The following is a 14,004-nucleotide window of genomic DNA, read 5'->3' as shown; positions in this document are numbered from 1 at the left end:
TATGTTATTCAAATAATATTTTGAAATAAATGATAAGTTGAACATTTTTTAAATAAATTGATTAGACCAAGGAATTATATATTTTTTTTTAAAAAAAGGAATGAATCCATAAACTAAGATAACAACATAATACAAATTAATTTATATGAATTTTTAGACACTTATTTATATTTAAATTTTCTCGAGGTGGTCATATTTTTGGACACTTCTGCTCGGATTTAGAGTTAGTCATTTTTTTACGCTCATGCTCGAATTTTCCTAAGTTAGTCACATTCTCAAACACTTAATTATACTCGGATTTTATTGATTTAGTCACATTCTCATAAGCTTATACTAAGATTTTCTGGAGGAATGCTTACAAAACATATAATATAACAATATGTAAAAAGATGATTTTTTTAAGGTTAATGCTTGATGTGCTTCATTAAAACTTTGCTCAACAAAACTATACTTAGGGATAAAATTTAAACTATGAAAAAAGAGCACACATATCCTCATATGTAACATCGAATAGTACATCTTTAAATGAGTAACATTTCATGTCCTCAATATTAGTTTACCACTAAGGTATTCAAGGTTGTATGCTCCATTTTGGATCCATCATTTATACAACAAAGACCATTTCAACCAGGTGATAACTTTCCTTCAAGTTCATCTTCTCACTTCTCTGAGCTTCTACCATATAAGGTTGTCTTTGTGAAAAACTTGTTTCTTTACTCACGTGTTGTACCTCCATGCAACTCTTTGTTTTGTTGCTTCAATTTGATCATTGATTTATGAAGAGACTTGACGTTTTATAGAGTTACTCCAAAAATTGTTCAAAGTCTTTTTTAATGAATGGTCAATCATATTTGGTGACAACATAGTTGGGTAAACTGTGTCTGTATACAACATTTTCCAAATAAACTTTTGAACTTGTTATATAGTGTTAGTTGATAAAGGTTCTACCTTTATCCATTTAGTAAAATAATCGATTACCACTTTTTCGAGGGATGTTGGATGGTGACATTGAGTAGTTGCAAAACTATTCACCTTCAGCCTTTAAACCAGAGTGCTAATAAGCTTATTACCATCATTGGAACTTGCAACATTTATTTAGGCATGTGTTATAAAAGGAAAAGGAAAAAAACTATTTTAACACTATTATTCACAAAATTTGAATAAAATGTTATATAATAATAAAATTTTAACGTAAAAAAAAGATAGAGTGTTAAGATAACACTCCTTAAAGACATTGCAAATTTTTGACCATTAATTCAAGATAGCACGAGTGAGACGATTGTTAACAATGATGGATTCTCTTTGTCATCCATCTATAATGAGTCATCACATCACTTAAGGATTATATAAATATGGAGATAAGATAAAATTTTGATTATCTAAATCTCACTTTGAATGTCAAATATTCTTACTGGAATTGGACGAATAATCTTCGAGGTGAAGTATGAGACTTTTAAAAGTCAAACTATTACTTTTTGGTGAAAAAACTTTGAGTTTTTTCTCAAAATAAAAAGAAAAATCTACTACAAATTAAGAAAGTTTAAATATGAAAAATGAGAAATATTGAATGTGAGACTTTATATAAGAATTCTATGTAAAAATTCAATCATTCCTTGTAATAAATATTGTATTTATAAACTTTCTACGTAAAAAATAAACACATATATTAAACAAATTCGTTACTTAATTATTATTAAAATATTATATAATCAATCATTACATTAAAATATCTTAAAAATATAACATGATAATTAGTTATTCTATCATAAAATATTAAATAGTAAATTATTTCATTATAATCTATTAGAGATATAACAAAATTAAATTATACTATCATAAAATATTAAATAATAAGTTATTATATAAACATATTTTAGAAATAAATAATATATTATTATACTATAAGATATCATCAACAGGCTTTATCATCTAAAATAAATTTCCTTCACTAAAAGCCAAATCCTTAATTAAAAATGCCTCCATCAACTTGATTAATAGTATGAATGTAAATTAATTAAAGAATCAGATATGTACATGAGTAGTGAGTTGCTGACATTATAATTTTAGGTTCAACTTTCGAAAAGAAAAGTCGTTTAAAACATGACACCTTCCGTCGTGGTCGTTGAAAGCAACAGAACGTAGCGGAAACGCAATTCTTGCTCACAGGATTTTGTGTCCTACTACTTTCTTCCCATTATCCCTTCTCAGATTTCTGGACACGCTTTCTTGTCCTTTTTTCTCCCTCATAATAATAAACTCAAAAAAATTAATGCGTGGCACATAGAGTGACTGACACACAAGAATTCTGTAGAACTATTTATCGTATTCGGTAGACAGTTTCATAGCGCGTGACTCACGCTCTCGTCTTCTAATAAGGAGCGAAACCCCAACATTTCTTAAAACCCAAACTTTCCTTCTTCCTTCTCGGAAACCCTCACCCATGACCGAGTCAATGCACGCCGTGGAACCGTCGCCGGAGGCGGCGGTGCTGCCGGTCTCCGATCCCTTGTTCGACGAGTTTTCCACCGAGTTTGGATCCCTCCCCCTCCTGTCCATGGACTCGCTCTTCAACTCCGACACGCTTCCCTTCACCTCAGATCTCGAATTCGGCATGGATTTTGATGACAACAATGGAGAGTTCGAAATCACCTTCGACGATCTTGACGAAATCTGCATTCCTTCCGACGTCGAGGATTTCCTTCTCCCTGACGCATGTGACCCCAATAATACCTCCGTTTTGCCGCCGATTGACGAGTCTTCCGCGAAGAATTCCGATTCTCCGCGTTCAGACACGTCTGTAGTTTCTGGAGATCGGAGCTTCGGCGTTTCAAGGTTTTTCAATTCGCAAGCGTCGGATTCTGTTTCTGAGGGTAATTCGTGCAAAGAGGGTTCGCATGACGCGGCTGATGTTAGGGTTTCGAATATTTCATCGCCGGAGTCTGAATTTTGCGACCGGGAGGAGTCTTCTGGTGGACCGGTTTCCTCTCAGGGTTCAGGGAACGGTGGATCGGGTGTATATGAGGCTGTGAACTCGCCCTCGCCTGATTCTGGATCTTTCGAGAGGGACATAACATCGTCTCATGAGCATGCTGTTATGGACAAGGGTGTGAAATTGGAGGAAATTTCTGGGTGTGATCTGAAGAGGAAGAAAGTGAGTTGTGAAGGAAGTGCTACCAAGCACAGAAGGTTCTCTTCCTCCTCGGTGGACACTAAGACAGAGAAACAGACTCCATCTGATGTGAATGCAATTGATGACGATGATGAGAAAAGGAAGGCAAGGTTGATGAGGAATAGGGAAAGTGCACAGCTTTCTAGGCAGAGGAAGAAGCATTACGTGGAGGAGCTTGAGGAGAAAGTGAGATCAATGAATTCCATCATTGCTGATCTGAGTAGCAAGATTTCATACATGGTGGCTGAGAATGCTACACTTAGACAGCAAGTGGGTGCTGGTGTGATGTGTGCTCCTCCACCACCTGCTCCTGGGATTTACCCTCATCCTCCAATGGCACACATGACTTATCCTTGGATGCCTTGTGCTCCGTATGTTGTCAAGCCTCAGGGATCTCATGTTCCTTTGGTACCCATTCCCAGGTTGAAGCCTCAGCAACCCACTTCAGCACCCAAAGGTAAAAAGTCCGACAGTAAGAAGAGTGAGGGGAAAACTAAGAAGGTTGCTAGTATTAGTTTCTTGGGTTTGTTTTTCTTTATCATGCTTTTTGGTGGGCTTGTTCCGCTTGTGGATTTTAAGTTTGGCGGTTTAGTGGACAATGTTCCTGATACTGGTATGTCTAGCTTTGTTAGTGATAGGGTATATGGTCAAGGTGGGGGTAAGGTTTGGTCTGTGAACGGTCCTAGGAATGGGTCTGAAAGAGATGAAGAAGTAGGGTTTTCTAATGATAGGTTTAGTGTTAAAGACAAAATGAATCATGAGAGAGGCCGGCATTTAGGAGAAGAAAGGGGTGAACGGGAGGGCCCTGATAATTTTGGTCGCCAGGGAAATGCCAGCGAGCCTCTTGTTGCTTCTTTGTATGTTCCTAGGAATGATAAGATGGTGAAGATTGATGGAAACTTAATTATCCATTCCATAATGGCTAGTGAAAAAGCTATGGCATCTCAAACTGCCGATGCAAAGGAGAAGAGAGAAACAGGTTTGGCCATTCCTAAGGATTGGGATTCTGCATTGGCTATACCTGAAGTTGGAAGACATCCAAATGTATATAGGGTTCCTGCTGAACAGAGGAAGGCTCTTGCCTCTGGTTCAACCAAAGCTTTAAAGGACCATATGAAGTCCTCTGCAACTGATGGTAAAATGCAACAGTGGTTCCGTGAAGGTCTTGCAGGTGATTATCCAATATTGTGGCTTTCATTGTTAATTTTATTATGTATAGGCTGCTTGATAGGAAATAATATGATACATCACTCTTCTAATTTATGTCATGTCTTGGTTATTTTCTAATCTTATTCTGTGAATATTCAAGCACATTAGGCTTAAGGTTTCTAATTTTGGTGATGATTAAGTCTTGAGGATGCTATCTTTGCTTACATAACATGTTTTTCTTTTCTCTGGTTGTTCCTTGGTTTTCCCTGATAAGAAATCATGATACTGTTTTGTTACTATAAATTAATGATGAAATATTGTTGCAACAAATTCTGATGCCTTTCCGAATTGATTAGGTGTTTTCTCCTTTGTTTCCTTCGGAGTCTCAAACTAGTGTGATGAGATTGGTTTTAAAAATATTTTTCCAGTACGTTTCGCATGTTTATTGTTGTAGCTGTAGAATAGGTGTTCTTAGGCCATGATTTACACTCATTATCAACGGCATCTCGGCTAAATATAAGAGCTGAAAACAGTGTCTTCGAGATTTCCACCTTTCAATCATTGCAAATTAAAGGATCTGTCGACCTATTTTGTTTCTTCATAACATGGAAAGTATGCTGAGTTTTCTGGTTTTCTGATACAGGGCCAATGTTAAGTTCTGGCATGTGCACTGAAGTTTTCCAGTTTGATGTTTCTCCAAGTCCTGGAGCTATAGTTCCTGCAACATCAGTATCTAATGTGTCTACCGAAAAGCGTCAGAATGCTACCTCGGTGAAAAAGACCAGGAATAGAAGAACCCTTCGTGGGCTTCCAGATTCTCTTAATGGATCGAGTCTGAACATAACTGAAGAGCTTGTAAAAAACATGGATAAAAACCACCTCCATGGTAATGAATCTTCCATGGTGGTTTCAGTTCTTGTTGATCCTAAAGAGGCTGGCGATGGTGATGTCGATGGCATGATGAGACCGAAGTCACTCTCTCGGATCTTCGTGGTTGTGCTAATTGATAGTGTCAAGTATGTCACTTACTCTTGCGGTCTGCCTCGTGCTTCTCCCCATTTGGTGACTGCTTATGTATGAGAATCCATCTTTCCTTCGGTGAAGTGTTCCGATAGAGCTGAACCATCTAACCTGAGTTCTAGTTTTATAACAAAGGATATGTGGGAACTGGGAGGGAAGGAAGGAAAGAAACTCTGCTCCAGTTTTGTACATAATAACATATTTAAAGTAGCAGGCTTAAAAATGTAGCTGAGAATACAGAGCTGGGCTTCAATGGGGGTTGTTCACCAGCCGTGTAAGGTTGAGACCTTTCTTAGAAACTGAATAATATATGCCCACTTTTTAATTTATGAGCGGATCCCTTGTCACGCATCACTGAATTTTTAGTTCGAATGTGTGTTTGAGACAAAGCATGTAAACTCGATTTTGGATAATGATAATTTTATGAAATTGTTTTTATGATAACTGTCTAAAATTCATATAGATTAGAAACCGCTCCAGAGCTTTGGTCGCTTATATTACGTTTCTTTCACTTAGCTTTCGAGTGGAACTTCTATTGAGTGAATTTGGGAATTATATTCTACTTTTCAATAAAGAAACTAACGTTACATTTGAGTGGGCAAACGCTTACAGTATTGTTACTATCAGTTTTTAAACTAATTGTTTTAAATAAATTTTGGAAAATGATACTTGAACAACCATTTTTGACAACATTTAGACACGCGCACACGTGTCAAAATCTGAGTGGTCCAGTTGGAAAAATTAAATGAAAATGGACCACTCAGATTTTGACACGTGTGCGCGTGTCTAAATGTTGTCAAAAATGGTTGTTTAAGTGTCATTTTCCATAAATTTTTTACAGTACTTTGTTGATAATATAAATCTAAAATCTTAAAATACTCTATTTATTGGATGATTAATGATTTTGTTGATTAAAAAATAAAATAAAAATATGAAATTTAAATTATATAGAAATTAAAATATCAGTAAATATTTAATTTAATGGAACAAGAAAAAAATTCTCAAACTTAGTTTCAGAATGTAATTGGATAAGTCATACTTTTAGAGCTAAAATAGCCCTTTACTCTGATATGATTTTATTCCCTGTATATTCATTCTTCAACCTAAAGCTTTTGCCATAACTAAACATGCGATTTTATATAGATGTCCACATGGCTAGTTTTTATATTAAAAAATTGATCCCGAGTTAATTATTTTACTTGAAGAAATGAAAACAAATAAGCGGAGAAATATAAAATGTTTTTAAGGGGTCAAACCATATTTTTTTCCTAATTTTTAAGAAATTAAATGAAATAAATGGACAACTTAAATAACCTCGGACAATTAAATTTCAATTTAGAGGAACCAATTGATAATAACAGTATAAATGTACTTTTCTTTCCTCACAATAATACGGCTTTCATATTATATAACAGTGGAATAACACTAACCAAAATATTTATTTACAAAAAGGTTAGTACCATATATACATAAATACATTTAGAAAAGATATAGAATGTGTCATACAACTTTAATTAGTTTTTTTTTTCCTAAACAAAATGAGAGTCAGTGAAAGTAAAATACAATCATAGATAAAATACAGCCTTAATTGTCTAATAGGTATAATATAATTCAATGATTTTAGTTTTTCTCCAGTTGAAATGTGTTTATGTAAGATTTGAGTCACGGTTCTCAGACAACTAAAATTAACTTTAAGAAATTAAAACTATAATATAAAATTGTGAGGTGACACCTTAAATTATTGGAAAATTAGAAATAAAGATTTGATATTTTCTATAATAAAAATATAATATGAAAATAAATAAAATTTTATTAACAATATATATATATATATATATATATATATAATTTAGATATTTTTAATCATAGAAGATTGGTTTTTTATTTTATTTTAATAGTTATAATATTTCTTTTTAAGTTTAGACATATAGGTCATACATTTTTAATTTGTTATAAATATAAATAAATCTAGTAGTTATGTCTTTTTATTTCCAATCCTTTTATAAAATCACAATCTATCTCAATATATTTATTATTTTATGAAAGATATGATTAGAGAAAATGTATATAGCTATGGTTGTTACATACGAAATGTCTTTCAGAATTTTCTTCAAATTTAAACTCTTCAAGAAGTTGCTTTGGTCATATGAGCTTATAATAAGTGACTAATTTCATTATATTGTATCCACCAATTGAAATTGTCTCAACATTTTATTTCTTACTTTTCTTTTATATTAAAATTACTTCCGACAAAAATAACATACCTTTAAAAATTGGATTAATGAATTAATTTAATTTATCAACTAATCTTCTGCTTCATCTCTTAGAATAAAAACAAGGTTCTCTTTGGTCAAATATAAGTTTAATACTAGAATCCGTAACTCTCCTTCAAGAGGTTGTTTGATATAATCTTGAGAGGGTTAACATGATTCTGTTTTGTGTATTTTGTAATTTTTATTTGTATTTCTAATTATGAGGCTGACTAGTATCATTAATTTGGTTTTCTTTGTAATTTCTATCATGTTTCTAATCAAGAGGTTGAATTCTCACATGGAATGAAAGAAAAACCACAAGAAAGTGAATCATTTATGTTCTTGTGAGTGAAAGCTAAATACTAGTGAACATTAAAAACTACTTAACGAAAATTGACGTAAAATTTAGAAGGTCTTACACAATAGTTTATAAAAGGATGTATGTGTCATGCAACATAAGATTTATAAATTTAAAATGAAAATTGAATTTTCACTTTGAGACTTTGTAGAATTGTTTTTAGTTATAAGAATCCAAATTTATAAAAATAACTTGTAATGATCAACCTCATCATTTGTCGTTCACCATCTTTTCTTTTTTGAATGTTTTCTTTTTTTAATGTGACGTCAGTATCTTTCTCTAAATTAAATACCAGAATAATTCCCATTGTTTTCATCGTTGTTTCATGTAGAATTTTTTATCAAGTTCACTAGAAATGCATTTTTAATGTTAAGTTGAAATAAAGTCCGGTTGTGAGTAATTGCAATGGAAAAGAGAAGTCAAATAGGAGAAAAAGTTACTATGATCCTGACCATAGATTTGTTTGTATTCTTTGACAACCAATCAAGTTTTATAGCGATCAATAGAATACAACTAATTCTAAAAATAAATTATGTCAGAAAATTAAATAGGTTAGGTTAAAAATTTATTCCACGAATCAAGTTGGTTAGTTATAAAGGAAATAGGTCCAGCAAAAAAAGATTGAAATTCACTAAATGTGTTGTTAATATTATATATTAACATACAAAACAAAATTATATATATAAAAAATAGACATTGCGATGCGATTAACTTGCCCTATCCTATTTTCTGAGTTAGTCTGAACCATTTTATCATCTCCAAATATGAGTGTAAAATGAAAATATTTTAGTGTTTTAGAAAAAATAGAGTTGACTACTTTTTATAATGTTATATTTCATATTTCTAAATTAAATAAGAAATAAAATTTTAATTATGAAAAGCTTTGATGTCTACATATTTGAGAGTTTACAATGTTTAGAGTTTGATTGAATAAGGATTAATACGAAAAACTTACATCATTAGTTAGAGTATAGTTTTAACTCCCTAAGGAGTAGATTACTCGTGTTTTGAACATATGGGTTCTGATAATGAAGAAGTCAATGAATCGGCTACTGCACTGAACATCTTTATTCTCTTCTTCTAATTGTTATTTATCTACTTTCTTGATTCTAGTGTTTGGTTACAAAGATGAATAAATTAAGAAATTAAGACAATCCAAACATATGTCGTTTATTCAATGAGGTATATACAAAGAAGAAAAAGGTCATACTGCTATGAAGTTAAAGCATTTAAACATGATTCAACCTCCAAACACAAAATTTGAAACGGTGAACAATGCATTGCTGAGTCTTTTTGTATAAACAAAACTAGAAAGAAATAAACTTCTTTATTTACCTCTGACAGAAAACTAAACTTGGAAGGAATCAAGCACGGTCTTTAGAGTTTCTTCAGAAGTTTGCCACTGCTTGTCATTGGCACTGACCACAAACAGCACAACAGTGTTTCCCTTTGCTGTTGCTTTCGCAAGATTGTGTGTGCCAGTTAGAGCATATGGAGTTTCAAGCACATATTTGTAGTACTGCAGATAACGTTTCAGAATGTTGGTCACTAATATACATCTGTGTATAAACCTGTTCTACATGGTCATTTTAGTGAAGTGCTTCAACTGGAACACTTTTGTTCTGCCATTGATTTTGTGACAGTGTTGAAAAAAGTAAAAGACTAGTAATTATTAAACTTATTGGTTGAGTACTTCATTCAGTTTCTTCATTATGTAAAAGCAAAAATGTAAGTGTTTAGGAAAGAAATGTACCGTCTGATCACCAAGCTTTTCTACTGAAGTCTCAATGAGCTCTTCTGGATCAAGTGTGTTTCCAGTGACAAAAGGGCCAAGAGAAGCAATCAGCTTTTCTGGGCTACCAATGTCTTCAATTGTTGCATTCGGTTTGTTGGTAAGGCGTATCAAAGGCGAAGCCACTACCTGAACCTTTCCCTGCTTTTCATCTTCAAACTTAACCTCCACCCAAGGCTCTGCACACTTTGGCTGACAGTAATTTCCAGATAATATGTTTGCTACACGAGCCTGTTTCCAAGTTGGGGGGAGGAGAAACTTGTATGGCTGCACATTTCCTGCAAAGAACTAAATCTAGACTATCATTTGCATAGAACAACATTAGGCAAGATCAAATGCCTCATATATGCTTTTTCTCTCAAATATTTATACATATACAATTCATGGGGAGGATGAGAGTAGACACAGTAACAAAATTGTACGTTAATCAGACCTAGATTCTAATACAATGAGACCTTTTTCAGAGTCACAAAGCTCCAGAATTACAGCTATAATTTTCAAATATGCAACTGAGAGGTGCAAAATTATCGATTAACAAGCCAAATTGTCTGCATAAGAGTAATCAAAATCATAGCTTCCTTAGCCTATCAAATTATTCAGGTTCTTGGAACATAAAAAATTAATCGTAATCACAAATTGTCCTTGCACACGAAGCTAAACAATGTGATGCTCAAATACACAACCATGAAATAATTATCTATACTAGCACTCACTCCGGCCACAAATGTGAACAATTGAACTCTGTCTGCAGTGTTAAATCCATGTACCTGCTCGAAGGGCGGGAGTGTCCTTGGGAGAGGCGGTGAAGAGAACGAAAGAAGGGTCAGAGGGTGAGGGTGGGAGGAAGGATCCAACCTCAACTTCTCTAGCATGTGAAGGGGGTGGCTCTCTCAGCACAACAAGAGGAAGAGGCATCAAAGCAAGACCCTTCAAGAATTCCCTTCTGGGTGTGTGCCGGAAGGAAACATACTCGGAAGTTGAGGCTCTGAAAGCATGCAAAGTCGAGAGCTTGAAAGATGAAGATGAAGATGAAGATGAAGATGGAGATGAGAGTGTGAGTGGGAATAAGGAAGTGAATGGAAAGGTTGCCATTTCAGATTGGGGGGCTTAATGTTAGTGAAATGTTTGTATGGAGGGACAAGGTTTAAGAGTCTTATCCACTGTGGACACACCACGATCACACTTCATACTCCCCTCTGTGGGAACAACTATTAATGTTAAGTTTCGAGATGTTCTTTAATATAATTATTATCACATTAATTTAATATTTTATTTTTCATTTTTTTAAAAACACTTTTTGATTCATGAGTTCATTTCAATTTTATGTTTATTATTATTGTTTTATGTTAAAAAGGATGAAATAGTTTAAATATCATTGATTTTTGCATTAGTGCTCACAACCGACCAATTAGAAACAATTTTACATATTGTTTTATATATAACTATTTTAATTATTGCACAAGGCGAATATTTATATATAAACCATTATAATTACAGACTTTAACTTTGTATGTTTATAAATTATATCATAATTAAAATTTATAACGAATAAAATTTAAATTACGATATAATATTTTTTAAATTGATGAGTGGCAGATAAAGAGAGTCAAGGAGAATATAAAGATGATAATTCACTTGAAACAAAAACCATGTTATATTGTAAAGATCACTGATATAAAGAGATATCATAAATATTTCATTGTGTTCATTTTTAACATATAGAGTAAATTTGAATTTTTTATGAAGTTGAAGTTCTTCAAGTGTGTTGATTTTGGTATCCATTTTAATCCATATAAGACGTTATGTATGTTATACACTTTTATCCTTTAATGACAAAAACTTTTGGTTGTTTAACAAATATTTCTTTCATTTAAACATCCATCCAAAAATATAGTTTGTATCCTTTGATCTCCTACATATTTGCTTTTCAAATAATTCCAAATTTCTTTTTTTTTTTGTTGATTTGAGATTCATGATTCTAATGACTATATATGCTCTCTCTTTGAGTTTAAGAATGGAGAACAAAAAATAACCTATAACATATAATCCCAAGAAGAATTAATAGAAATGTGTTTAGACAAAATTCTCTTGGAATAGAAAATAATTTCTTATTTTCTTCGTTTAGTATTTCTTGAAAATGTAATTAGAAAAATATTATTTTTATGTGGTGTAATAATAAATATACATGGATTTCTTTAAAGAAAATATAGAAACCTATAATATATATATATATATATATATATATATATATATATATATATATATATTATTTTATTTTTTCTTTCCGTCAATGTGTCTTGAACGTTCTTGAATTGTTATTACTTGAATGTCAACCTTCACATTTATATAATTTAATGAATTAAATTTGTATTTAGTGAGAGTTATCTTTAAATTGTAGTTTCAATAATAAAATTCTAAACAAAAATTAATAAAGTTTATTTTCTAACTCTTAGTCCAAGCTAAATCATAATATAAAACCTATTCAATTTCCTTTCCAATCTCCGGTGTCTCTTCGATTATTCTTGTTGACTTTACTGAACAAGTTTGTCTTTCTATCCATAACTCCATAACTCTGATTTATTTATTTCTTTTAAATTATATGCCTCTACTTCTCAAGCTTCATAAGGTTTACGATTAAAGCTCTTATTCCTTCAACAACATTTATTAATAACTATCAACAAATTTTGATAATTAATTAGAATTGTTGGTAAATATTACTTTGATTTTTTTTCTTTCTATTTTCTTCTTTCTCCTCTTCCTTTTTTAGACATTGAAAATTAAAAGGGTTAGTTCTTCAAATTAGCATGTCTATAATCTTTCTCTCTTTGGAAATATATACGGTATATTGTATTCAGCAAGGTGTCACGGACAACACTATGCAACAGACACTTATGAACCTCAATCTCTTGTGAGGATTAATTAATCTAAGTACTAACTGCATAATTGTATCGAAAACACAAATTAAAATTATTGCATAATCTGTCATCATACGAAAATATTTGATTTTATTCCAGTGACACAACATAGTCTCTAACTTCAAGTGTTGCAGACGTAAGCAAGGACATAATCATAATTAACTTTATTTACTTACCCAAAAATAATGTCTTTTATTGCTTGTCATTTTGATTCCTATTTTAGTTTCACATTTAGAAGCCATGTCTCTACTTAATGATAATGCCTACGAACCCTATTTTGCGGAAAAGATAACATTTGTAAATTATTATATTTATTGTCATTATTATGGAGGGTAATATTAAACAGAATGCTTTTGAAAAAACCTGAAAATATAATTTATAAATTAATTTTTATCATTGGTATGTAGCTGTAATATTCTATTAATTAGTGTAAGATGAAAACAAATTATTTTTTTAATTTGTTTTTCAAAATAAACTTTTCTTTTTAAAAGATATCAAATTATATTTACATATATAACTTCAAAGAAAAATATACTAAGTATAAAATTAATTATTTTCCGTCTTCTTAATTTACCACTCACGATATTCTCATATAACATTATTTATTATTTATGTTTATATAGATGATACATGACTTTTTGTGTTACACAAGCTTGTAAAATAAAATTCAGTTTTTTTTTTAAGTATAGAGGTTAACCTAAGTCAAATCATATTGTTTATTGATTGAATGCAAAAGAATAATATTTATAATGATTCTATTTTTTTTTTCAGGAATGTAGGCAACTGTTAATTCTCTTCAAATGCCATGGTTTACAAAATTTGTTAAGTTCCTTGGAGGTAAATTTTTCTCCTTTATTCGTGTGTAAGCAAATAATGCTTTCTCCGGTCTCCTTTTCTACCTGTGTTTTGAATTTTTTAAATAAAGAAAAAGTTTCTAATTTCTCACTTAAAGTATACTTCGGGATAAATCATCATTAAAACTTATGATATATCTTTTATTACTGCTTGAAGTTGGTTAAATAAGCCTGAACCACCTGTATCTTCTTTGATGCTCTCCAAAGACTTTTCTTTGATATTTCATTTCAGTGTTGTTTCCCTGCTAAGCACTATGCACATAGATCCTTGGGAGTTGTGATAGGAGGCAACCATTTCACCATTTGTTTAATGACCGGTGTTTTTAAGCCATCATAGCTTAAATGTTCTAACCGATTATGCCATCGTTAAGAATCGTGCGTAAAATCCACTTGACAACAAGTTGTTGCTCCTTTAGTGGATGTGAATACAAACATCTTGTTTCCACTCATTTTTTATCTCATAATTAGGCCTCTTTTAGGATGAACAACATTGCA

At 31.8% G+C, this 14,004-nt stretch overlaps 2 protein-coding genes across 3 annotated transcripts; one reads left to right on the top strand and one right to left on the bottom strand.

Annotated features, from left to right (window-relative positions):
- Nucleotides 1-2,333: 2,333 nt before the first annotated feature.
- Nucleotides 2,334-5,667, top strand: LOC124834505 (bZIP transcription factor 17-like). The gene is made up of 2 exons (XM_047309212.2): nt 2,334-4,340; nt 4,962-5,667. Exons 1-2 carry the CDS (start codon nt 2,441-2,443, stop codon nt 5,396-5,398), a joined length of 2,337 nt encoding a protein of 778 aa, XP_047165168.1. The 5' UTR covers nt 2,334-2,440; the 3' UTR covers nt 5,399-5,667.
- Nucleotides 5,668-9,093: 3,426 nt separating this feature from the next.
- On the bottom strand, nt 9,094-10,880 carry PPD6 (thylakoid lumenal protein (Mog1/PsbP/DUF1795-like photosystem II reaction center PsbP family protein)). Of its 2 annotated transcripts, none has more exons than XM_047309193.2 (3): nt 10,508-10,880; nt 9,702-10,018; nt 9,094-9,467 (listed from the first exon to the last, which is right to left on the bottom strand). In XM_047309193.2, the coding sequence occupies exons 1-3, from the start codon at nt 10,830-10,832 to the stop codon at nt 9,297-9,299; spliced, it is 813 nt and encodes a 270-aa protein (XP_047165149.2). In that variant the 5' UTR covers nt 10,833-10,880; the 3' UTR covers nt 9,094-9,296. The 2 variants fall into 2 exon arrangements, with proteins under 2 accessions (XP_047165149.2, XP_087971471.1); XM_088115345.1 differs by having other exon boundaries at nt 9,702-10,028; nt 10,454-10,753.
- Nucleotides 10,881-14,004: the final 3,124 nt, after the last annotated feature.

The sequence above is a fragment of the Vigna umbellata genome, chromosome 5, assembly GCF_029865625.1.
Source record: "Vigna umbellata cultivar VRB3 chromosome 5, Vumbellata_1.0, whole genome shotgun sequence".
NCBI classification, from domain to species: domain Eukaryota; kingdom Viridiplantae; phylum Streptophyta; class Magnoliopsida; order Fabales; family Fabaceae; genus Vigna; species Vigna umbellata.
The sequence above is the reverse complement of the archived record's forward strand: the minus strand, read 5'-3'. Positions and strand labels throughout refer to the sequence as shown.

What these genes read in the sequence shown, in the direction of transcription:
- LOC124834505 (XM_047309212.2), top strand. Translation starts at nt 2,441, where the DNA reads ATGACCGAGTCAATGCACGCCGTGGAACCGTCGCCGGAGGCGGCGGTG. An exon ending in GTTCCGTGAAGGTCTTGCAG is followed by an intron (nt 4,341 to 4,961) that starts GTGATTATCCAA and finishes TTTCTGATACAG; the next exon opens with GGCCAATGTTAAGTTCTGGC.
- PPD6 (XM_047309193.2), bottom strand. Translation starts at nt 10,832, where the DNA reads ATGGCAACCTTTCCATTCACTTCCTTATTCCCACTCACACTCTCATCT. An exon ending in CACTCCCGCCCTTCGAGCAG is followed by an intron (nt 10,019 to 10,507) that starts GTACATGGATTT and finishes AGTTCTTTGCAG; the next exon opens with GAAATGTGCAGCCATACAAG. An exon ending in AAAAGCTTGGTGATCAGACG is followed by an intron (nt 9,468 to 9,701) that starts GTACATTTCTTT and finishes CGTTATCTGCAG; the next exon opens with TACTACAAATATGTGCTTGA.